Genomic DNA, 25,229 nt, shown 5'->3' on the forward strand with positions numbered 1-25,229 from the left:
GCCCATGCGAAAGTCTTGATCACCATCAACTAATTTTTCAAATTTGATTGATTTGAAATGATTTGTGAGATAACATATCTATCAAATGTTGAGAGTTTAGGAAGCTTTTAAGACTACATTTGTTTAAGGAGAAATGATGTAGGCGACGTTCTGCGGATGGAAGAAGAAGAGGTCATGTGACCCATCGTTACTAATTGACAGCCGTTCCTCTCACTGCTGTCACTGCTCGCGCTCTGCGGCCGCGAGACTAGAAACCAACACGAGAGAGAGAGACACCTGAGGCACTGAAGATTCCACTTACACTCAAAACTCTAGCTTAGAAGCAGAATATCACAAGTTACCCATCAAATAAGAGAATATACCACTTGAAAATGATGACTCAGATTGAGCTTTCCGTTCCATATGATAATGGATATGAACCGGACGACTACATGATGCAGGAGGACGAATGGGACCGGGATTTATTACTGGATCCAGCATGGGAAAAACAGCAACGGAAGGTAAGACAAACAGTTTTAGTTTGTGCTGGAACACAAAACCAGTCATAAGTAGCACAGGTTTATTTGTATCGATCGATAGCCAAAAATACACTGTATGGGTCAAAATTATCGATTTTTCTTTTATGCCAAAAACCATTAGGATATTAAGTAAAGGTCATGTTCCATGAAGATATATATATATTTTAATTTCGTACTGTAAATATATCAAAACGTAATTTTTGTTCAGCAATAGCCTATGCATTTCTAATAACTTAATTTGGACAACTTTAAAGGCAATTTTCTCAATATATTTAGAATGACTTAACTTAATTTTTCATTAGTAATATGCATTTCTTATTCATTTCTTCTTTTCCACCTTCAGATTCCAGATTTTAAAATATCTCAGCCAAATATTGTCCTGTACTAGCAAACCATACATCAATGGAACACTTACATAGCCTATATTCTGCTTTCGGATAATGCATACATTAAATGTTTTTGTTTTTAATGACCCTTCTGACTGGTTTTGTGGTCCAGGACTAATTAGTTAAGATAGAAATGTCATTTAAGTTTAAAGTTAACTTTAATATATTTGCATGTGTATTTTCTTTGTATATTTTCTCATATTTTCTTGATGTATTTCCATCTTTTTTATTAATTTATTTGTCTGTCTGTCAATAAATTAAGCTATGATTTAGCTTAGATCTAGCTATCAGTTGTTTGCAAAGGAATCCTGTCCCGTTAAGGGCTCTGAGGTCTGTCAGTATCGCGGAGGGGCCTGGATCGCACACTGAGGATGGATGCAGCGGGTACCGAACTAACAATAGCACAGCAAAGCACGGCTCGTTGTGTCTGTTTCTGATATGAATGGAATGCGGACTGTTAACAGATGCTTCCAACACTGGATGACGTCCTTGGGATTAGAATGCATACATGGGCTAATTTTAACACCGCCAAATGGCCTTGTAGTTTAATCCGGTGTCCTTGGCGGGGAATTCTTTGTATAAACAGCACCTTTATTTATTGTGTAGTCAATTATAGTGTCTTCAGATATACACTGAATTGAATTGGTCAGGCGCTTTAGTGACATGTAGGCTATAACTTATTTTATATCAAACTCTAGATTTGGTGTATAATTTTTTTTTGTTTGTTTTAATGGTCAGAATAAACACAAAGAGATTCCTAATGTGGGGTTTTGCTTTGAGGGTCTTTAAACTGTGTCTTAAGCAGATGAGGTGATCTTAATCTGAAGAATCCACAGATCCAATCTGATTTTAGACTCGATTCACATAAGTGGATTTTCTCTGTCTTGCAGGCTCACACCCACTTAAACTGATTCATTCATTTCCTCCTGTAGCAAAATAACAGCACTTCTTTCACTCTGACACTCTGAACATTAAAACATGTACATTGATTATCATGGCTAAACACTTTCAGAACAAATTTAGTCAATGTATGAGTATTTGCTTTTTGACAATAAACATGTTTGGTGTTTAAACTTACATATCAGACCACACATAGAGACAAATTTAAGACCACTTTATTGATGTTTTTTTCCTCTACATTATTCACACAATTTAGTACTATTTCATAACCTAATACCGTTATGGAAGCAAGTTAGTTTCCACCTGTGGTCTGCATATGAATCCTCTGTTAAATCTGATTGGTTTATTAAAACATGATTGCTTGTCCAGGCCTCACTGGTTAACAATATAATTAATTTAGGTCTTAAACTGAACCTCACTGACTGTATTTATAATTAGCATAGATCCTTTCTTAAAACATATTTATTTACATTTTAGATGCAGATTTATATTACTTCTATAATGTAAGGGTTATGGTTATTTTTTTTTTCCTCCAGAGATCATCGTCCCTCACAGGCATGTTACTGCAGACACACCATACAGCTTTACAGAATGAATGAAATTCCTTCTTGTCCGATTAGAAAACACAGCAGTGTGATACACACGTTATATTCACTGCATTCTCACTCATATCGCGCTTCTCAATGTCAGCCTACTTCATCAGGTCTCTTATCAGAAACAGACTCCACAGAGAGAGCTAAATTTACACTCTTACCTCGGAGGAATGAAATCTGGAGTCCACAGGGAAGCTTGCCTCTGCCCAGCAATGACTGAACCTGCTTTGAGGGATTAAAAAGATGCTCCATTAAGTCAAAAAAATGGGCAAAGGGTAGCAGTGGATTTGAGAGTGCAACCTAATACAGATGTGGGCAGCAGTATATATATATATCCTCTATCCCTCTGCAATTATATACAGTAGCAGCAGCTTACATATTTTTGGCAAGCAGCACAGGTCATTCTGTAATTTGAGATTAGCCAGTCTCCATCTCTTTATAAAACTGCACCTGTCACAAATATGTGAAGACCCATTTTAATATTGTTCCTCGTATTTTGTTTTGTTTAATTTCATTTGACTCATTTGATGCCGGAGGAATCTTAATTTGCAAGCCTGCATCAAAGGGTCCAGTATAGAGTTTCAATTTGCTTCTTTATCGATGGCTCTAAACATAAAGCAGTAAAAGTCCTGAAGCTGTAACTCTTATGTGCTCAATTATAGTACATTATTAATCTGATAGCATTAACTTTACAAAATGGTATTAACTCTGGAATTTAGATACTGATATGTGGGAAGATGTTCATGAATTTTAAGTGCCCATATCCTTTAAAAGTGTTTCTGGAGAGCAATCATAGGATGATGCAGAGGATGATATACAGCAGCTTGGAGTTTCCAGCTTTGTAGCTTATTGTACATGATGTTAAGTGCTGGTTATTTTTGGAGGATGAACTCAGTGTTAAACTCAAGTGTAGATGCTCATGTGTTCAGTACAAGTGTGTGTTGGATTTTATTTATTTTTTTATAATGCCAATGCCATTGCATTGTATTGTTGACTGATCTGATCTTATTACACTTCCTGTTCATAGTTAGAATGTCTTTCATAGATCATTGATTAAATAAAGTACATGAGTCTGGACAACTGCAGAATCTCAGTGTATGAGAACTAGTTGTAGAACTACCAAATACCTCCTCTCTTGGCGAAGGCACAAGATAAGATTCATTTTGTTGGCAAAGTCTTCTGCAGTTACCTCTGCAGTGAGGTTTTGACCTGAAACTGGTGTCAAAGGCTTTCATCATATCAAAACATACCTGTTAGAACTTAAATATGGTCTAATCCCACACATTTGGCTTTGTTACTATGTTTTCTGTATTTAATGAATGTTGAGTGTAGGATATGTAGGACAAATGCTATGCCAATGACTAGGACTGCATAAGAGGCATATTCGTTTGCTTTTGCATATTAGTGTGCATGACAGGTAAGACCTAGACATAGAGTGTCTATTAGTGGTTGGAAAACTACATGTTGATGTATATTGAACTTGTTTCCCAGACGTTCACGGCCTGGTGTAACTCTCACCTGAGAAAAGCTGGGACACAGATTGAGAACATAGAGGAAGACTTCAGGAATGGCCTCAAACTAATGCTGCTGCTTGAAGTCATCTCAGGTAAATTGATTTCAAGTTCATTTGTATAATGCTATTCACAATACATATTGTTTCAAAGAAGCCTGCATGCATGTTTTAATACTGCAATCAGAAATGATTCTGTTATCAGTCAGAGATGAGTGTGTCAAAGTAAAATAATTGGTCAAGCAAACACAACGAACATGGCGATAATTGCAGTTTGTCTTCCTAATGATTACAACATAAGGATGGTTTTTGACAGTTTTGTATTTTCAAAGTAAACATGCTGAACCTCCTCAACAATATGTTATATCAACTATATGCCAATTAAGTTTCATTCATGACATGTTGTATTTTTGCAGGTGAGAGGTTACCCAAGCCTGACAGAGGAAAGATGCGTTTTCACAAGATAGCCAATGTCAACAAAGCCCTTGATTTCATCACCAGTAAAGGAGTGAAACTGGTCTCCATTGGAGCTGAAGGTATGCTTTATTGCACAACTGTAGTGTAACTGGATTTCTGGGATTTTATAAATAAATTGCCTAAATTGAATAAAGAAAGAAATGAGGGGATGCAGGTTATTAATTCAGCATGTCACATAGCATATTTGAAAATGTTATATATATCTTATATATATATATATATATATATAAAAAAAAAAGTATTTTCATTTTAACTTGCTTAGCCCTTTGATTTTACTGAGTCATATTTTTACAGAAATTGTGGATGGAAATGTGAAAATGACTCTTGGAATGATCTGGACTATCATCCTTCGCTTTGCCATTCAGGATATCTCTGTTGAAGGTAAAGAAAACAAGTCCCAAACACAAAATGCCACACAACAACTGCACAAATAACAAAACTATATTATTATTATTATTATTAATAGCAAATTTCATAATCCTTAGTAATATGTAAATCAATTCATAGCAAAAACAACAGTTAGATCAGCCATGTGTGAATTATATAATGATTGTCAAATCATCTTTCAGAGACTTCGGCTAAAGAAGGGCTTCTGCTGTGGTGTCAGAGGAAGACTGCACCTTACAGGAATGTCAATATTCAAAACTTTCATGTCAGGTAATGCTCTTTATTGGGTTTTTTATTTTAATACGAGTAAAGAACAGATACTATTATTTCCAGTTATATAGTTTAAGTTTTTATGTTAATTCTAATATGACCCACTCTCTCTGGTGAAGCTGGAAGGATGGCTTGGCGCTGTGCGCTCTCATCCACAGGCACAGGCCTGACCTCATTGACTACGCTAAACTCAACAAGGTCTCAAGTGTGACTCCAGATTAACCTTTGACCCTTTGGGACATTTGAGCTAACAGTCCTAAATAACATGCTGCCACAACATCCTGATGTTCCCTTTTGTTGATATCACTGCACAAATGGTGTGTGTTTACAGTATGTGTGTCTAACATCTTCATCAAACGTGCTTGCGTGATTTCACCAAGTACAACGTTCCTGGATCAACATCCTTGTTAGTACAAGACCTAGAACAACATTCCAGTCAACCAATCAGATTTGAGATATAACTTTTCAGAAAATATCTGTTTTAGGCTTACAACCAGAGTTAGGTGCTTCTACACCTTTGTAATCATCTATTTCCTACTGATTTTAGGAATACACTATGGATAGGGTTAGGTTTAGGGGAAGGGACTTGGTTAAGTCTATATTTTTGAACAATAATGTTGATCCAGGATCATCAGAAGATGTTGATCCAGGAACATGTCTTACTTGGCAAAATCACGGAGACCCATCTTCATCACTCTCAGCCGTTCAAACATTTAAAAAAAGACAAAACAATACTTTGCCTCTGTTTACATTTTAGCCAGTAGTATCCCAATTGATTTCCTTGCTTCCAGCTTAGAAGAGGGAATCATTAAAGCAGAATAAGACAATGTTTCCAGCCTTGTTCCAAGTCTGTGAGAACGAGTGTATGTGTACTATGGTTTTAATTAGTTGGTTGGATCAGAACGCTGAAGATTAAGGATTTATTTAGCTTGTCAGGGTCAGACAGTTCAATGGTGAGTTACTAAAAGACCCCTCTCACACACACAGACATTCCTATCCCTTTCAGCTGTTACTGGCGGCTCCAGGTGAGCTTGAACAGGGTAATCCAGCATTTAGTATGAACCCCACTGGTCCCAGTTTGGACACAAGCATCAGGAGGGTCCAGGACTCTCTGGATCCCCTGCAGCTGCTGATGTCCTACAATACAGCTTTTTATTGACACAGAGAACAAAAGCTTGATCACCAAACTCTGCTCACACACACACAATACCCATAAACATGGGCATTTAGGATGCAGAATAGAAGAATTGATTACTATTGTTCAATGTTTTTGTAGACATTTGTGCTCAACAAGGCTGTATTATTTTTTTAGCATTTTTTTTTTCAGATAGATTTTGACAAAATTGTCATTTGAAATCCTAATTGCATTTTTGTCAAAGAATTTTAGAGCTAAACTTTTTCTCTCTTCTCTAGTGACACCTGAACGCTGACACTCACTTTTGCATGGAAATAATTTAGATTTATATTGATTAAGTTTTTTGGTGATATGTATTATGTCTTATGCTTTATTTGAAGGTGAAGCAGTATGCCTTTTCTCTCCCTTTGTCTATTTGCAGGATGATCCATTAGGTAATCTGAATCTGGCATTTGACATTGCTGAAAAACATCTGGACATCCCCAAAATGCTGGATGCAGAGGGTAAACGATAAGCAAAGAAAATGCCACAGATCTCCATATATCGTTCAAACTGAATACAAAGCTTTTAGCCAGTGAAACATTGAAAATATGTCTTTCACAAAAATTTTATGTCAGAATGCTTGTGACATAATACCTTAAGACACTATTACCTAAAATATGGCATCTACCCTGAGAATTGTCTATATGTCCCAGAGACTGTAGCAAAGAAAAACTCCCACATATTTTTTTTGGTAGGAAACCTCGGAAGGAACCAAGTTCTAGACTCAGGCTAGACCCACTGTTTTCTTCCCTTGCACCTTATTCCCATCTTAACATTATGTAGTTGTCCCTTTGCTCATCTCCCCTCCCTGCAGACATCCTGAACACCCCAAAGCCTGATGAGAGAGCTATTATGACATATGTGTCCTGCTTCTACCATGCCTTTGCTGGAGCTGAACAGGTATGGAGTTTAGATTGAGCAGATCAACTATCTTTTTATCCATCTCTACCTACATTCTTACTGTGTTTCTCTCTCAGGCTGAAACTGCTGCGAACAGGATCTGTAAGGTGCTGGGAGTGAATCAGGAAAATGAAAAGTTGATGGAGGATTATGAAAGACTGGCTAGTGAGGTCAGGAGACATAAACACACATCAGATACACTCCACACACTGCACACAGACACATATTACACATAAATATTCCATCTACTCTCTAGCTGTTGGAGTGGATCAGACGTACCATTCCCTGGCTGGAGAATCGTGTGCCGGAGAAGACTATGTCGGAGATGCAGCGGAAGTTGGAGGATTTCCGAGATTACCGCAGGATGCACAAACCTCCCAAAGTGCAGGAGAAGTGTCAGCTGGAGATCAGCTTCAACACCCTGCAGACTAAACTCCGCATCAGCAACCGACCCGCATTTATGCCCTCTGAGGGCAAGATGGTTTCGGTGAGAGTTTGACCCACACATACGCACACATGACAAAAACCTTTACTTAGATGTCTAGTTAGACACAACAACTTTGCTTATTTATTGATTTATTTATTTTCAAATGTGTTTATTTAATAGGTTTTTCTTTTAACATGTATTTTAATTTTATTTAATATTTTTGTATTTATTTATTTAACATATGTTCTTTTGAACATTTTTATTTTAATATGCAGTTTATATTGTCTTATTCATTTTATTTAAATAGTTTTTATATTAAGATGTATTATATATTTATTGTTTAGTTATTTTTATTTTATTTATCTGACTAGATAGCTTTTGGGCATTTTTCAACTAAGTATTTCCCCCAAAAATATTTTTGTAGGTATATAGCTCACAAACACATACCTGAATGAACCAATAAGGTGAACATGTTCACAGTTTCTCATTGGTTTCATAGTTTAGTTTTTTTTTGGTATGTGTTTGTCTGTGTAGGACATAGCAAGTGCATGGCAGGGACTGGACCAGGCTGAGAAGGGATATGAGGAATGGCTGCTGACGGAAATCAGGAGACTGGAAAGATTGGACCACCTAGCAGAGAAATTTAGACAGAAAGCTAGCAACCATGAGACCTGGGCTGCAGGTGAGTCCTGAGGCTGAAGCGGTGTCTGGACTTTCATAAAGATAAACTGTAAGCTACTTTGGATGAGAAAGTCCACTAAATGATGCTTAATATATGTTTTACATGTGTATTGCAATAGGTAAGGAGGAGATGCTGACCCGGAAGGACTACGAGTCAGCATCTTTAATGGAGCTCCGAGCTTTGCTGAGGAAACACGAGGCATTTGAGAGTGACCTTTCTGCCCACCAGGACAGAGTCGAGCAGATTGCTGCTATTGCTCAGGAGCTCAAGTATAACCTTTTAGACTAAATGTCTTCAAAAATATGTTGTACTACCATTTTTTTTTTGCTGATCTTCATTTCATTTAGCTGTTTGAATGAAACTTTGGTATGGCCATTACCATTCAAAACCTTAGGGTCAGTAATATATATATATATATATATATATATATGTATGTATGTATGTAATGTATGTATGTATTTATGTATGCATATATATATATATATATATATATATATATAGACATTTCAACAAGGATGTATTAAATCGTGATAGTAAAGACATTTATATTAGTAAAGTAAAATGTATTAGTAAAATGTATTGAAATAAATGTTAATCAAAGATTCATCAAAGAATTCTGAGAAGTATCACAGTTTCCAAAAATATTTTAAGCAGCACAACTCTTTCAACATTGGTAATAATAAGCATATTAGAATGATTTCTAAAAAATAAAAATCATGTGAGAGTGAACAGGAGTAAAGGCTGCAGAATACTGAATAAATTACATTTTAAAAAATGTTACAATGAAAACAGATATTTCAAATTAATACTATTTCACAATATTTCTGTTTTTATTGTATTCTGAACAAATAAATGCAGCCTTGGTGAGGGTAAGAGATATTTGAAATAATCTTACCAGGAACAAATATTTGAATGATGGTGCACAAGTGCTTTGTCCTTGTCACTAATCTGTCATGTTTAGTTTCTCATCACCTCACAGGGTCTTGATAGCTTCATATCTCTCACACTACTTATCCATAGCTAGACATCCATACACATGCACCATGCTTACAGCATACTTTAACGCTTGAATCGCTGACTTTCTATTTTAACATTCATTATCTCCCTGCAGGCCTGGTTAGGGTGTGTGTGTGAGTGTGCATGTATTTAGTAAGTGACTAACAGCTTCTGACTTTTCTGTTATCTCAGTAAGTACAGGGTGATATAACTGATAATCTATGGAGCATAGTTATGATGATTAGCATACTAATGCTAGTTTAGACACAAAAAGCAAAGGAAGGAAATGTACATAGCCAATCATAAGAGCAGTCTTAGAGGTACAGAATCAAAAACAGCCTGTTTCTTCAAATACAAAGGGAGAGCGTGGAAAAAGGAGGTCATCAGGGGTCAGTTGGGTGAACTAACTTTAATACAAAGTTAGTGAGTAGCCTACTACATCTATTAACCACTAGAGGGGGACAGACTCTACAACATTTTGGCCTAAAGTCTTTTATCTTTTATCTTGTGTTTTATCTTTTTAAAGTGAGCTGGAATATCATGATGTTGCATCAGTGAATCAAAGGTGTCAAAGTATCTGTGACCTCTGGGACCAACTGGGTACACTCACTCAGAAACGCAGAGAGGCTTTGGAGGTATGATGTTGTTGTTATGTTGTTAAATCAAAGTATTAAAAGGTTTGAATTTGAAGTTTTTAAATTCTGCAGAGGACAGAGAAACTTCTGGAGACGGTAGAGCAGTTGTTTCTGGAATACGCAAAGAGATCTGCTCCCTTTAATAACTGGATGGAGGGAGCCATGGAAGACTTGCAGGATATGTTCATCGTGCACACGATTGAAGAGGTCCAGGTACACACCACTAATGTGCTAATGTTGTTAAACAGACTAGTATTAACACAGCTCCCAGCTGTCAAATATGAATTACTTTCTGACTTTTTCTAAAAAAGATATATGTTTTTGAACATATAAAACATCAAATGATCATTCAGAGTCATTTTAATAATATGATTTGGTCCTCAAACTTTTCTTAGTAAAACAATTTCAGATAGTGAGATTGGAAAAGTTCAGAGTGAAATGCAAAAAGCCTATAACACTTAACAGTGCTGAATTCTGAATTTAGTGTCACTTTGCTGATTTTGCTGTAATTCAAGACAAAGACAAAGTCTTTGTAAATGTCCTATATTATATATATACATAAGATTTCTTGTGTAAACAAGTATTCCAAAGAACAGCATTTATATGAAATGGAAATATTTTGTAACAATGTAAACGTTTTTATTTTGATTAGTTTAATACATTCTTTCTGAAAAAAAGTATTAATTTCCTCAACAAAAAAATAAAAAAAATAAATAAATAAATTTGACCTCAAACTTTGAATGATAGTGTATATATTACAAAACAAGTTATCCATTGTGTGTAGACTCTGATAGCAGCTCACGAGCAGTTTAAGGCCACACTTCCTGAGGCGGATGCAGAAAGGCAGGCGATCCTTGGCATTCAGCAGGAAGTCCTGAAGATCTTCCAGAATTATGGCATTCGTGGAGACCTCACCAACCCCTACAGCACCATAACTACAGAAGAGATTGCCATCAAGTGGGACAAGGTCAAACACACACCTCAGACCTACGTTCTGTTCCATTACGGCACAGAAAACACAGAAGTGTTCTTTAGTTATAACACAAATGTATCTGTTAATATTGAATTCTAAGCCATTCTAAAAAAAATTCTGTGATCTTCAATACAAAACCAGAAGCATGATAATGATGTGTGTTTGTGTATTCAGGTGAAGAAGCTGGTTCCCCAGCGTGACAGTGCACTGCAGGAGGAGTTAGCACGACAGCATGCCAACGAAAGGCTCAGACGCCAGTTTGCTGCCCAAGCCCACCTCATCGGACCCTGGATACAGACCAGGATGGAGGTGAGTGGCTTCAGCCATCACCTGTGTCAGTGTGATAGACCTACATAAGACTTGTACTTTTATCTATCTATCTATCTATCAGGAAATTGGTCATTGTTCTATGGCTGTGGGTGGTACTCTTGAGGATCAGATGACGCAGCTGAAGCAGTATGAGCATGTGATCGTCAGCTATAAACCCAACATTGACAGACTGGAGGGAGATCACCAACTCATCCAGGAGTCACTTATCTTTGACAACAAACATACTAACTACACTATGGAGGTACACAAACACACATTTCTTTTTCAGCAAGGATGCATGAAATTGATCAAAAGTGACAATAAAGGCATTTTATAATGTTATAAATTATTTTTATAAAATAAAAAAAGTTTATTCAAAGAATGTGATTTCACACAGCACAAATGTTTTTAACATTGGTAATACGAAATGTCACAAAAGCACCAGCGTATTTGAATTATTTCTGAATAATCATAAGACTGCTTTGCCATCACGAGAATAAATTGCATTTGAAAATGTATTAAAATAGAAAGCATTTGTATGAAATTTTAATAGTTTTTCACACTGCTAACTGTTTTTTTCTGTATTATATTGTACTGAACTTTCAAAAACATTTGAAAAACCCCAGTCTAAATTGAGATGTATGTAACAAATCATGATTTTACAACAGCATTTCTCTTTCCTCTGCAGCATATTCGTGTTGGCTGGGAGCTCCTTTTGACTACGATTGCTCGCACAATTAATGAAATTGAGACTCAAATTCTGACACGTGATGCAAAGGGCATCAGCCAGGAGCAGATGAATGAATTCCGATCCTCTTTCAACCATTTTGATCGGGTGCTGTATTCAGCCTTTGTGTACTATAACTATACTCGCCTGTTTCCTTCTTGAATGAATGTTATCCTAATCGTCATTAAACCATACCAACTAAACTGAACCCTTTACACTTTGACTGAGCATTATACAAAATCTGGAAGTCTTTCTTATTTAAGCTGAGACACGTTCATTTCATATTTGCACTGTGTTGTTATGTCTTGCCTTCACTTCTTCAGAGGCATCGCAGTGCAACAGTGGTAATTATCTTTCCATTCATTTAGTGGAACGGATTTAGCTTGACATGAGAGATCATTTGCAGAATTTAGTATGTTTAAATTCAGATTTGAAATAGATGCAGTTTGTGCTAAAATCAGAGTTAAATGGCACTAATTTGGAGAGGGGTAACAAACATGACTGATGAGTTTAAAGCATGCCTGATCAGTTTTGGGTATTTAGTAAGTGACAAACAGGTACTGACCAACATGACCTCTAATGTGTAGTTCCCTGGGCAGCAGTATATAGTTCTAATGTACCTCTCTTGTGTTTTTTTTCTGATTGTGGTTGTGCTGTCTCTTTGTGTGTGTGTCTGTGTTAGGTGCTGTCTCTTTCCCTACTCCACATTGCTTCATTATTTCGACCATGTCACTGCGTGAACCACACACTCTCAACTTTTGTCCTTTAACCTTTCCCATGCAGAAGAAGAATGGGGCGATGGATTCTGATGACTTTAGAGCCTGTCTGATCTCGATGGGTTATGATCTGGTAGGGCCTTAAATAGGTTCACTGATTATGAAAAACTTTTATTATTATTATTATTATTATGCTCAGTTAATTTTGATTTTATTCTAATTTAAAGATGAAATCTAATAAAGTTTTGTGTTTATAATTAATTCTCAAAACCGTAAACTATTTAAAATCTAAAATTATATAATGAAATATTTTATAAATCGTAATTATTATATCTTATTAAAACAAGTCTCATTATTTTACAATAGTTTTTTTTTTGTCAATTATATTATTTTTTATTTGTATTTTGATATTTATTATTATTATTATTATTATTATTATTATTTTATGTGAGTGGCTTTTTTAAAGAAGATATAGTAACATTTTGTGAGGTTCATGCTCAATACAAGAAACAACTACTTTGCCAGTGGTATTAGAAAAAAACAATTCTAATTACATAAAATTAATTAATAAAAAAGTTATAGTTTTTTATTATGGGGAAAAAATTTGATTATATGCATAAATTATGCATAAAGAGACTATTAAATATATTTATATTTATGTTAAAAATGTGTGTGTGTGTGTGTGTGTGTGTGTGTATATATACATTTAATTAAATTGCTATAAATGTATATATGTGACCCTGGACCTTTGTTTGTAGTATTTGTAGCAATAGCCAAAAAAATCCTTGTATGGTCAAAAATATCAGAAATCATTAGTATAATAAGTAAAGATGTTCCATAAAGATATATTTTGTAAATTACCTACCGTAAAAAAATATAAAATTAGATTTTTTAAATTGGTAATATGGATTGCTTCAAAGGCGATTTTCTCTGTATTTTATTTTTATTTTTATTTTTTTATTACAGATTTTCAAATAGTTGTACCTCGGCCAAATATTGTCAGATCCTCATAAACCATACATCAATGGACAACAATTAAGATTGGTTTTGTGGTCCAGGGTCACATATGAGTGTGTTTTTTCAGGGTGAGGTGGAGTTTGCCCGGATCATGATGCTGGTTGATCCGAACACTTCAGGCGTTGTGTCATTCCAGTCTTTCATTGACTTCATGACAAGAGAGACAGCGGACACAGACACAGCTGAACAGGTCATCGCTTCCTTCAGGATCCTCTCTGCAGACAAGGTTTGTGTTTTGTTGTTTAACTTTATTGATTTTATTCAGAAAATGATTTCCATATTTCTTATCTGTTGTTTATTGTTCCTTCTGCAGCCATATATTTTGGCAGATGAGTTGAGGCGAGAGCTTCCTCCAGACCAGGCAGAGTACTGCATCAGCAGGATGCCCCCATACACCGGCCCCGGGGCCCTGCCTGGAGCCCTGGACTACACTGCCTTCTCCACTGCCCTCTACGGCGAAAGTGACCTTTAACTCTCTCAACAGCTCTGACCTTTTTCAATCCCATCACACTTGTTAACCAAATAAAATATTTGTCCATCAGCCTCAAGAAATTAAAACGTGGCAAATAAATGAGCACAGCTTAGTTTTTTAGTCTCAGTGAATGGATGTTGCTAGATGACTGATATGAAATGTTTAAGTCAATACACATGCAATGTAGTCTGGAAATGAAAAGAATGCAATTTAGAAAGTAAAAAGAACATTTAACTGTAACAGTCCAAATTAGTAGTGAATTTTAGATTCACTTTCTCATGAATTGTTGAATCCATGGCATGGGAAACTATTTACTGTCTTTCATGTAGGCTATGTATAATAGACAACATTTACAAAGACTTTGTCACTTGAATTACAGCAAAATCAGCAGTTACGTTACACTAAATTCAGAATTCAGTACTGTTAAGTATGTTAGATTTTTTTTTTTTTTTTTGCATTTCACTCTGATCTTTTCCAGAAATAAATCTATTTTGTATGGTAGTGTTAAACCCACAGTGTGTAAGATTTTGCACATTTGAATTCTCTCCAAATGAGAAAGATTCACCAAACCATTGTGCTTTTCTTATTTTGCCTTCTTGTACTGTAGTGTCCCTGGTTACAAAAAGCAACAAAAACAGTAGCCTGACTCAATTCTCCCCAACATAATAACCTAACAGTGCTTAATGTCAAATACAGTAAGAGTTTGTCACACTGGCTGATTTGGTTGTACATGACATTTTGAATAGGGTCAATGTTTGAACATTTTCTTAAGTTTGGTGATTACATGACGTATCAATCTATGTACTATTACAGGGCTTGTCAAATAAAGAAAGCAAAAAACAGGAATACTTATGTTAAAATACAAAATTTACAGTTGTGGGTAAAAGAATGTTAGGAATGATAGACAAACACAGCCTGCTTAACACACCATTGTCTATATTAAACACAGCATGCAAACCTTTCACAGTGAAGAGTGAAAAAAGTATGCAAATCCCAAAATATCAATCAAGCTTTCATGAATACAGCTAATTTCTCACTAAAATGTCACACTAATTCAGTGTACAATGACAATGCATTTGATTGATTTTTGGTCAATTTGTTAACCTATCAAATTAGTTTTGAGATGGAAAAAAAGTGATTTGTGAATGTCTGCTGTTGAATTCTATAATCAAGAAAGCCAAATGTGTGTTTTACAGTGACATAAATGAAATAAACAGTATGAAAAGGCCAAGTCTCTGATTTTTTATTGTTTTATTGAAGTGTAATTAACAAACTGTAGGCCTGAAAATTTTGTTTTTATGTATGCATAATAGAATATTTAAAATAATACAGCATACTTTACTTTCATTAAAGTTTTTCTATTTTCATTTTAAAGTTTAAAGCTATTCTTTTTTCCTTGCTTGCTTGCTTTCTCCACTGTAACTTACCAAATATGGAAAAGCCCTTTCTTTCCCGCTTTACCTTTATCAGATCTCAGCAGCATTATCTCATGATGGGTGGTATGGTGGTCTCTCTGTCCTGGGATGAGTTCAGGACCTGGTGCTGGGTGAGTGGAGCTCTTCAGTCTTCTGATTCTTACACACAGGTCCCTCAGCGAAGTCCAGCTACATAGTCACTGAACATGGATATAGGAGAAGCGGAAGATGAAATACAGTTTCTGCGAACTGTAAGTAAAATGGAATGCATTAAAATACAAATTTAAATGCAATGAATAATATCTTGACTATATCTTTATTCTGAACTGAATTCACTTCAGACAAAAAAGGACTGATTATTAAACTGCAATTAGATTTGTTTTTAGATTAATGTAATGAGATTCTTGGACATAAATATTTGGTATTATATAAGTGAAACATTTTTTATATGGATATGCATGGATATACAGTCATGTTTCCAGCATTTGTGAAATTTAGATCTGCCCCACAGACATTACCAGTATTATTTAATAATTTCTTACTGTGAGAAACTGCTCATACTGTAGCTACAGTATGTATGTATCATAAATTGTTGAATTGTTTACGTGCGGTTTTATATGTATTTACAGTGTTTGAATTCACATTTGAGAGAGTTTGAACCATATCACCGTTGTCTATTTTTACTTTGTGCTATCAGTAACAGAGGAACTGGAGAGTCTGTTGAATGTGCGAGCTATTCACTCTCAGCTCCATATCTCTAAAACCGAGATAAAATGGGATACTGTGCTCTGTCTTTCTCACACACATACACTACACACTTCCATTGATTCACTGTATGTATTTTAGCACATGCATTTGTAACAGTATCATGCTGGAAATCATTCATTGTTTGACGCTGTGTTAAATCTAGGCTTTAAAAGTGACATGAATGGTTGAATAAGTGTGGTTGTAGTACGTATGTGTGTGAGAGCCACAGGTCAGTCAAACTCATATGACAAGCTGGAGGTGTTGGAATTCTCTATTCACTGACTGATAAGTATTCAGTCCTTATAAGGCTACACTGCACTAATGACACTGTTAATGTCCACACTGTAAGAGAAGCAATTACACTTTATGGGGCTTTACGAATCACAAATATATATAAAAAGTATATTGCATTATTTAGTCAAATAATTAATCACATTAAAACATAGGCCAACAGTCACAAAAGTTTAATATAATTTTACTTCATTTTTTTTGTTCATTGTTGCTGTCATTGAGGTTTGTGTGTTTATTTTTGAGGTGTATGTGCTTTTATACAAACCTTTTGCACCATGTTAATTTTTTTTTTTACTAAAATTGAATAATTGTTAATTTTGCTGTGACTGACTCACCGGCTGAATATTATATTTTACATCAACATTAGCAAAGTAGTGTTACTAAGGTCAATTATCAAATCTCAATGTGTCATAATGCCTTTTTTTCTAATTTCTTTTTTTTCAATTTGACTTTTATTTAGCCCTATTTATTTATAGATTCTATTATATACAGTTTACATAAAATATAATGCAGTGGTAAAGATCTTCATTTTCCATTTGTTCAATTTGGTGCTGTGGAACTCCTATGGATGCTGTAATATGTCATAATAAGCATTCTTCCATTAAAAACCTTAAGTTTAATTCATAATGTGTTTTTATCAGATCTGATAGTAGTCCCAGTTGTAATGAGCTCAGACCGGCTGTAATGAGAATGTGTTTTTCAGAGGGATGAGCTGGTACTGAGGTGTTGCTCATCAGGCCCTCATCAGCAGAAACTCTGTCTAGCTGCAGAAGGTTTCGGTGAACGGCTTTGCTATCTTGAGTCCACCTCCAACTCGAAGGTGAGATCCGCATTTGCTTATTAACATTTTTAAACCAAGTTATTATTCTGTGTGTAAGAACAGTTTACCATGTGTGTATCAAACTCCTGAAAAACCTTCCTCTTGCTTGCAGAATGTTCCCGCAGACCTTTCTGTGTGTGTGTTTGTGCTTGACCAGTGTCTGTCTGTCCGAGCGCTGCAGGAGATGCTGTCCAACCATGAAGACCAGTATGCATGGGTGAGTAATGTAGTCAAAGGTGTATTCATTTAGTAAACATTTGTGCCAAACACTGTAAAATAATACAGAGTGGTTTTGTTTCAGTCACGTGAGGCAGCCGGGCGTCGTACTCTGCTCTATGGCCAGACGGTTCTCTTTCGACATGTCTACAGCGACATGGCAAGACCAGTCTTGATTTGACCTTGTTATTTTCATGCTGGTACAATGATGTTTTAACTTTAAACCTCTCCTGTCTTGTTTTAGTATCTCTGCTGTCTGTCCACATCAGGCCTCTCCTCTGACAAGCTGGCTTTTGATGTTGGTTTGCAGGAGGACACAAAGGGTAAGCTCATATTCTATATGCGTGTGAATGTTTTAATCTTCTGCCATGAATACATGTTTGATAAAGACGAGGGCTGCCATATTATTGGTGGTCATGATTGTTGTTTGTATGATTTTAGGTGAGGTGTGTTGGTGGACGGTTCACCCTGCCTCTAAACAGAGGTCCGAGGGTGAGAAAGTCAGAGTGGGTGATGATCTCATCTTAGTTAGTGTTTCCTCTGAGAGATATCTAGTAAGTAAAGCCATTTGTTTGGATGGTTATCTATCTATATATGCGTATACAGATATTTTGAATGCAGTGTGACAACCTGTCTCTCTTTCTAGCATGTGTCTTGGAGTAACAGTGAAGGTAATGACAACGGCATTGGCCGGGTGGATGCTGCTTTCCAGCAGACATTGTGGAGCGTGGCTCTTGTTTCCACTCAGACGGCAGAGACGCAGGGTAGATGACCAATCACACATTATCAGTCATTTAAACATTTGTTTAGTGTCTGTAGATCTTACTGGCTGATTCTCATGATTTGTGACTAAATACATTTAGCTGGAGGTTTGTATAAAATTCGTGTCAGTTTTTCATGTGTTGGATTTTGACCTGTAGGTCATGTGAGAGGAGGGGATAGTGTGCGTCTGCTACACGGACACACAGATGAATGTTTGACCATTCCTGCAGCAGAGGACAGACTAGAGGAGCGCAGGTCAGACAGGTAAAAAAGCCCAGATTGAATTACATTTATGACATCCTATTTCACCATTTTCCATCTTTTCCTTCAGATCTGTACATTTTGAGGGCGGCTCAGTATCTCTTCAGGCTCGATCTTTATGGAGGCTTGAAACGTTACATGTTGCGTAGGTATTCCCCCAGTTAGTTAGTATAAGACAGTTAGACAAAAGTGTATATTTATTCCTTCTGTGCTGGCCAGATCACAGTAGCGAAGGGTGTTTGCAGGTGGAGCGGCAGCCACACACACTGGGGTCAGCCTTTCCGTGTTCGCCACCTTTCCACTGGCTTATACCTGGGACTGACACAGGATCGGGGACTACAGCTGGTGGAGAGAGAAAGAGCTGATGTGAAATGTACTGCGTTCTGTCTCCGTGCATCAAAGGTTGGATATTATCAGCTATAAACACAACATAGCCAGATAAAAGCCACATTTTTGTGCATTTCTGCATTATGATTTTCTACACTTCTACACTTACACTCTTAAAGTGTGGTGATTATGATTAATGCAAATGCTATTCTATCTGCATTTTATAGGAAGAGAGCCAAAAGAGCTCACACTTTAAGAAGAGAGATGGCATGGGTGCACCTGAGATCAAATACGGAGACTCTCTCTGCTTCATTCAGCACGTTGACACAGGGCTTTGGCTCACATATCAGACCACTGACTCCAAGAGACAGAAGGAAAGTGTGTCACAGAGACAGGTAAACTTGTGTAAATAAATAAAATAAGGTCTAATATCATACTAGATAAGAACACTTACAATACAGGGCAGCAGAAATTGGATATTGGTTCCGTCTGATATGAACTTTGGCTCAAATATTTAAAGGGAAGCGGTTCTCTCTCACAGGCTGTTTTGCAAGCAGAAGGTCACATGGATGATGGAATCACCCTCTCTCGCTCTCAGAGGGAAGAGTCTCAAGCTGCTTGTTTAATTCGAAGCTCCGCCCTTCTCTTCTCAAAATTCATAAGGTGGGCTAAATATAGAAAAAAGTAGAGTGGTAGCAGATGGAATAATATTTGCTTATCAGCTTTGCTTGAGCATTTGGATAGGAAAATGGTTTTAAAAGGCCAAAATGTGTTCAAAGAAGAACATTTATCTTTCGTAATGATTTTTCTTCACTTCTAAAGGGGATTAGATGATGTCAGCCAAAAGGAAAACATCACGGATTTGGATCTTCCAATTAAGGTGGTCCATCTGACCCTCCAGGATCTGCTTGGGTATTTTCAATGTCCTGAAATGGGGCAGGATCATGAGGTCAGACAGGGAGATATTAGAGCACTGAAGAACAGACAAAATCTCTTCCAAGATGAGGTAATACCTGCGGCGAATGAGAAACTCATATAACTTGCTACACACTGCAATAATATCTGAACTGTTTACTTTTTTATTCTGCTACATTGTGCTTTTCACAGGGTATAATCACTCTGGTCCTGGACTGCATCGATCACTTGCATGTGTACAGCAGTGCCACTCATTTTGCAGAGGCTGCTGGGAAAGAGGCAGGAGAGTCTTGGGAAATTATCTTGAACTCTTTTTATGAGCTGCTAGGTATAGGATTACTCAAGTTTTTAGATGTATAATCCAGGTTTAGCTTTTAATAACAATTTATTTATTTTTTTCCCTGTAGCTGCCCTAATCAGGGGTAATCGGAATAACTGTGCCCACTTTTCTGGTTCCTTGGACTGGCTGGTCAGCAGACTAGAGAGGCTGGAGGCTTCCTCTGGTAGATTTTTTGCAAAATCTGTGACTAGAATAAGCTGATTTTAGAGTCTAGACATTGTTTTAATGTGTCACCTTCTAATTTGTTAATTTTGTTTCCAGGAATATTGGAAGTGTTACATTGTGTTTTAGTAGAAAGTCCTGAAGCTTTGAATGTTATTAAAGAAAGTCACATAAAATCTATCATCTCACTTCTGGACAAACATGGAAGGAACCATAAGGTAACAAAGTACCGGGGTCTGCATTTATTTGATCAAAAATACAGGAAAACAGTGTGAAATAATATTACAATTTAAAATAACTGTGACACACCAGTGATGTATAAATACATTTTTTAAATGTAATTTATTCCTTTGACAACTGTTACTTCAGTCTTCACTTTTCACGTGATCATTCAAAATCATTCTAATATGATGTTTTGGTTCTCAAAAAATCATTCTCATTATTATGATGTTGAAAGCAGTTGTGATGCTTCAAATTCTTAGTGTAAACTGATATTTTTATTTATTTATTTTTTTTTTTTTTAGGATTTTTTGGATGAACAGAAAGTACATAAGAATGCATTTATTTGAATTAGAAATATTTGGTCACATTTTAATGCCTTTACTGCGACTTCTAATTATTTAATGTGTCCTTGCTGATTAAAAATATTATTATTTTGTATTAGAATTTTACTGAACCTAAACTTTTGAACATTAGTATATCTATGTGTATTTATTTATCTATCACATCTGCAGATCTTGGATGTGTTGTGTTCACTCTGTGTGTGTCATGGCGTGGCCGTCCGCTCTAATCAGCATTTGATCTGTGACACACTGCTGCCAGAAAGAGACATGCTGCTACAGACAAGACTGGTTAACCAAGTTTTCAGGTGATTTGTTATCAACTTCCTCACCACAAAATAATAGTGAAGGGCACATTAAGAGGTAATAATTTGCACATCTAAAAATATTCGTTGAGTCTGTTATAATATAGGAATTGACCAGCTATGAGTATAAAAAAAAAAAAATCCTATAGAATTATTTTTTTTTTTTCTGTTTAGTGTGCGTCCAAACATCTTCCTGTGTGCAAGAGATGACTGTGCCCAATACAAGAAGTGGTATTATGAGGTTGTAGTTGAGAAGGCAGAGCCTTTTGTGACAGCAGAACCTACTCATCTGCGAGTGGGTTGGGCCAGCTCTGAAGGGTATCATCCCTCCACCACAGGGGGTCACGGCTGGGGGTCAAACGGTGTAGGAGACGACCTCTGCTCTTATGGCTTTGATGGACTCCAGCTCTGGACAGGTGATATGGAGAATAAACACATGCAGTGTTTACAGTTCAAATGGTTGGAATTTTTTTTTTTTTTTTACAGATATCCAGCAAGAATGTGTTAAACTGCTTAAAAATAAAATTTAGTTTAACTTTTTTCAACATTGATTATAATGAAAAACATTTCTTGAACACCCAATCAGCATAAATAAATGACTTCTGAAGGATCATGTGACATTCAAGACTCGAAGAAATGGTTGCTAAAAATTCAGCTATATATATATATATATATATATATATATATATATATATATATATATATATATATATATATATATATATATATATATATATTCAGCTATAAGATATTACAATAGAAAGCTGTCATTATAATTGTAAAAATATTTCACAATATTGCTGTTTTTACTGTATTTTTATCAAATAAATGTGAACTCCACACACTATTGTTTATTCTTTTCTAGGAGGTGTAGGTCGGAGGGCTTCCTCACCCAATCAGCACTTGCTAAGGGATGATGATGTCATTAGTTGCTGTCTTGACCTTAGTGCAACCTGCATCTCCTTCCGGGTCAATGGACAACCAGTTCAAGGCATGCTGGAGAACTTCAGTGTGGATGGGCTGCTGTTTCCAGTCGTCAGCTTCTCAGCAGGAGTGCAGTGAGTAACCTTTGATTGGATTTTGATTTTGCATGTTGCGTTACTTGTAGGTTTGTTTCCCCATGATTCATCACACCATGAAAAACGTGGCCTGATTTCCCAATTCGACTTCATTTTGTTTTAAATTAACCTCCCCAAGTCAAAAATTATGACCTGTACATCCTAAAACAACTTAAATAGTGAACTTCTTTTTTTCAATAGGGTGCGTGTGTTGTTTGGAGGTCGACAGGGGGAGTTTAGGTTTCTTCCTCCAGCTGGTTTCTCTCCATGCGCCGAAGCTCTCCTCCCCAAAACCCACTGCAAGCTGGAACTGTTTCACAAACTCGCACGAAATCACAGCGAAAGCCAGCGTGACCTCTTAGGCCCTGTGGTACCTATAAGCCCAGTGACCTTTATCCCCATTCCAGTGGATTCCAGTGAGGTACCATTCAATTACGCTCTGATTAGTTTAAATTTAGCATTAGTACATTTATTTTAAGCTACAATCGGTCTTGCATGAACTTGTATGATTGACTGACACCCTTGAGCACAACTCTGCATCCTGTCAGGTTGAATATCCTCCACAGCTGGAGCCGATCAGAGAAAGACTAGCAGAAAACCTCCATGAACTCTGGCTTATTGACAAAATAGAGCAAGGATGGACCTACGGACCTGTAAGTATCTGAGTAACATCTTTTAATCAGCTCCATCTCATTCTGATGTGTGTTGAAAATACATCTCTTCTCCTAGGTTAAAGACGAGAGCAGAAAAGTACACCCGTGTCTAGTTGAGTTTTCCAAACTTCCAGATCAGGAGCGAATTCATAACCTCCAGTCATCTGAGGATATCCTCAGGTATTCCACTGATTATTGTGCCTAATAAAGTATTAATTAGCACTTTATTATTAATCATGCTTCTTTTTGTGTTGTGAAAGGACTCTGCTGGCTTTTGGTGTCCATATTGGACTCTCTGATGAACATGCCGAGGATAATGTGAAATATGTCCGCCTTTCAAATAAGTATATCAGAATGAAGTTCCTCACTAAGACGCCGACATTTATTCTTAACATGAATGCAACAGGGAAAAGCATTACATGTTAATTAATCCTGATTACATTATCTGTCCAGGTATGAGTTATGGAATGGATATAAACCAGCCCCGGTGGATCAGTCCCGTGTCGTGCTAACAGCTGCACAGGAACAGCTGTTGGACAAACTGGCTGAGAATGAACACAACATCTGGGCCAGGGAGCGTATCAGACAGGGCTGGAGCTGTGGACCACAGCAGGTGGAAAATAAAGTATTTTTATGAAAACAAAAGATATAAATATGATCTTGGGAATTCTTTATCATCTCTGGCATTGAAATGCCATATTTGTCTACTTGAGACCATTAATATCACCATGAGAAAATTGCTTCTCAATGTATATTTCTATGTTTTAGGATGTAATGTATAAGAGAAGTACTCAACTAGTGCCATTTTCCCTGTTGGATGAGAAGACCAAACAGGCTGGTAGAGATGCCATGAGGGACACACTGGGTACCCTTCTTGGGTTTGGATATACTGTGGAACCGCTGGAGCAAGAACATAGTGGGAGCATTATCATTTTACAGAGTTATGGAATTTCTAACTTACTAACAAAGTTTACTTTTAGAACATAAAAATGTATACTTTTATTCAGCAAGGACTCATTAAATTGGTAAGTGACAGTAAGGACTTTTACATTAGAACAAAAAAAGTAAGAAATGTTTCTTAAGAAACAAATCAGCATAATAAAATTATTTCTGAAGGATAATGTGACCCTGAAGACTGGAGTAATGACTGCTGAAAATTAAGGAATAATTTACATTTACAAAAAAAAAAAAAAAAAGTAAAATAGAAAGCAGCCACTCTACAATGTGAAAATATTTGACAGTGTTAATGTTTTTAATGTATTTTAGCTAGGTAAAGCTAGGTGAGCAGAAGTGACTTATTTTAAAAACGTTAAAAAAACCTTACCAACCCCAAACTTTTGATGGTAGTGTATGGTAATCAGACATGAACACTGTTGTGTTTTCCCTCCCATAGCTTCAAGCAGCAATATTAAGTCTGGGACTGCAGAGAGATTTCGTATTTTCCGTCTGGAGCAGCTCTTTGCAGTGTATGATGGAAAATGGTACTTTGAGTTCGAGGCCATAACTGATGGAGAGATGAGAGTGGGCTGGGCACGACCTGGGTGTAAACCCGACGTGGATCTTGGGTCAGACAATCAGGCCTTCGTGTTTGATGGTTCTAAGGTATTTCAGTCATTATTTTGTACTGAGATCATAAACATGTTTTGACTCTGAGCTGCCTTTAGGAACAGTTAAGGATCATAAATAAAAAAGATGACATATTATATATCTTTTTTTTTTTTGCATGTCATGCTTTAGGGACAGTGGTGGCATGGTGGGGCAGAGCGATTGGGTGGCAGCTGGAAGAAGGGAGATGTAATTAGCTGTTTGTTGGACCTGACTACATGCACTATGATGGTTACACTTAATGGAGAGCTACTGCTAAACAGTCGTGGTTCTGAAGTGGCTGTAAAAGACTTCAATAAATCTGACGGTGAGTTCTCTTTGAAAATTTTCCATTCTTTCTGACACAAATGTATCAAATATATATATATATATATATATATATATATATATATATATATATATATATATATATATATATATATATAAAGGTGTAACTTTCTGCTTTGTGTAACATTTGTGTTTTCTCTTTCTAGGTTTTCTGCCTGTCTGTAGCATAGGGATCAACCAGGTGGGTCGTTTAAATTTGGGTCGTCAGGTTGACTCACTAAAATATTTCAGTGTTTGTGGCCTACAAGAGGGATTCCAGCCCTTTGGTTTGAACATGAGCAAAGAGATACCTCTGTGGATGAGCTGGAGAGAGCCTTTGTTCATTCCTATATCCAATGACCATCCTAACATACAGGTTAGTTCATTTACATCAAGTGTGGGTGATGCATTTGT

The 25,229-nt window shown here is 36.4% G+C and overlaps 2 protein-coding genes across 3 annotated transcripts in view; both read left to right on the forward strand.

Annotated features, from left to right (window-relative positions):
- Positions 1-219: 219 nt before the first annotated feature.
- On the forward strand, positions 220-15,303 carry actn2b (actinin, alpha 2b). 2 transcript variants are annotated; one of them, XM_052580857.1, is made up of 22 exons: positions 220-500; positions 3,889-4,003; positions 4,324-4,443; positions 4,679-4,765; positions 4,954-5,041; positions 5,161-5,239; positions 6,598-6,679; positions 7,033-7,118; positions 7,196-7,288; positions 7,375-7,605; positions 8,080-8,227; positions 8,346-8,496; positions 9,750-9,858; positions 9,931-10,071; positions 10,643-10,825; positions 11,006-11,140; positions 11,223-11,402; positions 11,829-11,980; positions 12,352-12,424; positions 12,651-12,716; positions 13,668-13,826; positions 13,914-15,303. In XM_052580857.1, the coding sequence occupies exons 1-22, from the start codon at positions 372-374 to the stop codon at positions 14,070-14,072; spliced, it is 2,766 nt and encodes a 921-aa protein (XP_052436817.1). In that variant the 5' UTR covers positions 220-371; the 3' UTR covers positions 14,073-15,303. The 2 variants fall into 2 exon arrangements, with proteins under 2 accessions (XP_052436817.1, XP_052436816.1); XM_052580856.1 differs by lacking the exon at positions 12,352-12,424 and having other exon boundaries at positions 221-500; positions 11,829-11,975.
- A 318-nt stretch (positions 15,304-15,621) lies between these two features.
- ryr2b (ryanodine receptor 2b (cardiac)) overlaps positions 15,622-25,229 on the forward strand; it is a 48,188-nt gene continuing 38,580 nt past the window's right edge. The window contains exons 1-28 of the mRNA XM_052580872.1: positions 15,622-15,738; positions 17,229-17,345; positions 17,458-17,562; positions 17,647-17,721; positions 17,806-17,884; positions 18,003-18,115; positions 18,208-18,325; positions 18,482-18,578; positions 18,655-18,729; positions 18,830-18,986; positions 19,139-19,306; positions 19,453-19,574; positions 19,734-19,917; positions 20,019-20,154; positions 20,234-20,329; positions 20,428-20,546; positions 21,063-21,196; positions 21,368-21,609; positions 22,059-22,251; positions 22,453-22,672; positions 22,800-22,904; positions 22,981-23,084; positions 23,165-23,248; positions 23,358-23,517; positions 23,673-23,820; positions 24,298-24,506; positions 24,642-24,816; positions 24,983-25,191. Coding sequence (XP_052436832.1) covers positions 15,694-15,738; positions 17,229-17,345; positions 17,458-17,562; positions 17,647-17,721; positions 17,806-17,884; positions 18,003-18,115; positions 18,208-18,325; positions 18,482-18,578; positions 18,655-18,729; positions 18,830-18,986; positions 19,139-19,306; positions 19,453-19,574; positions 19,734-19,917; positions 20,019-20,154; positions 20,234-20,329; positions 20,428-20,546; positions 21,063-21,196; positions 21,368-21,609; positions 22,059-22,251; positions 22,453-22,672; positions 22,800-22,904; positions 22,981-23,084; positions 23,165-23,248; positions 23,358-23,517; positions 23,673-23,820; positions 24,298-24,506; positions 24,642-24,816; positions 24,983-25,191 — 3,789 coding nt within the window. The 5' untranslated portion in view covers positions 15,622-15,693. The remainder of the gene's footprint in view (positions 15,739-17,228; positions 17,346-17,457; positions 17,563-17,646; positions 17,722-17,805; positions 17,885-18,002; positions 18,116-18,207; positions 18,326-18,481; positions 18,579-18,654; positions 18,730-18,829; positions 18,987-19,138; positions 19,307-19,452; positions 19,575-19,733; positions 19,918-20,018; positions 20,155-20,233; positions 20,330-20,427; positions 20,547-21,062; positions 21,197-21,367; positions 21,610-22,058; positions 22,252-22,452; positions 22,673-22,799; positions 22,905-22,980; positions 23,085-23,164; positions 23,249-23,357; positions 23,518-23,672; positions 23,821-24,297; positions 24,507-24,641; positions 24,817-24,982; positions 25,192-25,229) is intronic.

The sequence above is a fragment of the Carassius gibelio genome, chromosome B17 (assembly GCF_023724105.1).
Source record: "Carassius gibelio isolate Cgi1373 ecotype wild population from Czech Republic chromosome B17, carGib1.2-hapl.c, whole genome shotgun sequence".
NCBI classification, from domain to species: domain Eukaryota; kingdom Metazoa; phylum Chordata; class Actinopteri; order Cypriniformes; family Cyprinidae; genus Carassius; species Carassius gibelio.

Excerpts from the sequence above, each read along its gene's own strand:
- actn2b (XM_052580857.1), top strand. The coding sequence starts at position 372 with ATGATGACTCAGATTGAGCTTTCCGTTCCATATGATAATGGATATGAA. Across the intron at positions 8,228-8,345 it reads CCATGAGACCTGGGCTGCAG|GTAAGGAGGAGATGCTGACC; the intron begins GTGAGTCCTGAG and ends GTATTGCAATAG. Across the intron at positions 12,717-13,667 it reads TCTCGATGGGTTATGATCTG|GGTGAGGTGGAGTTTGCCCG; the intron begins GTAGGGCCTTAA and ends GTGTTTTTTCAG.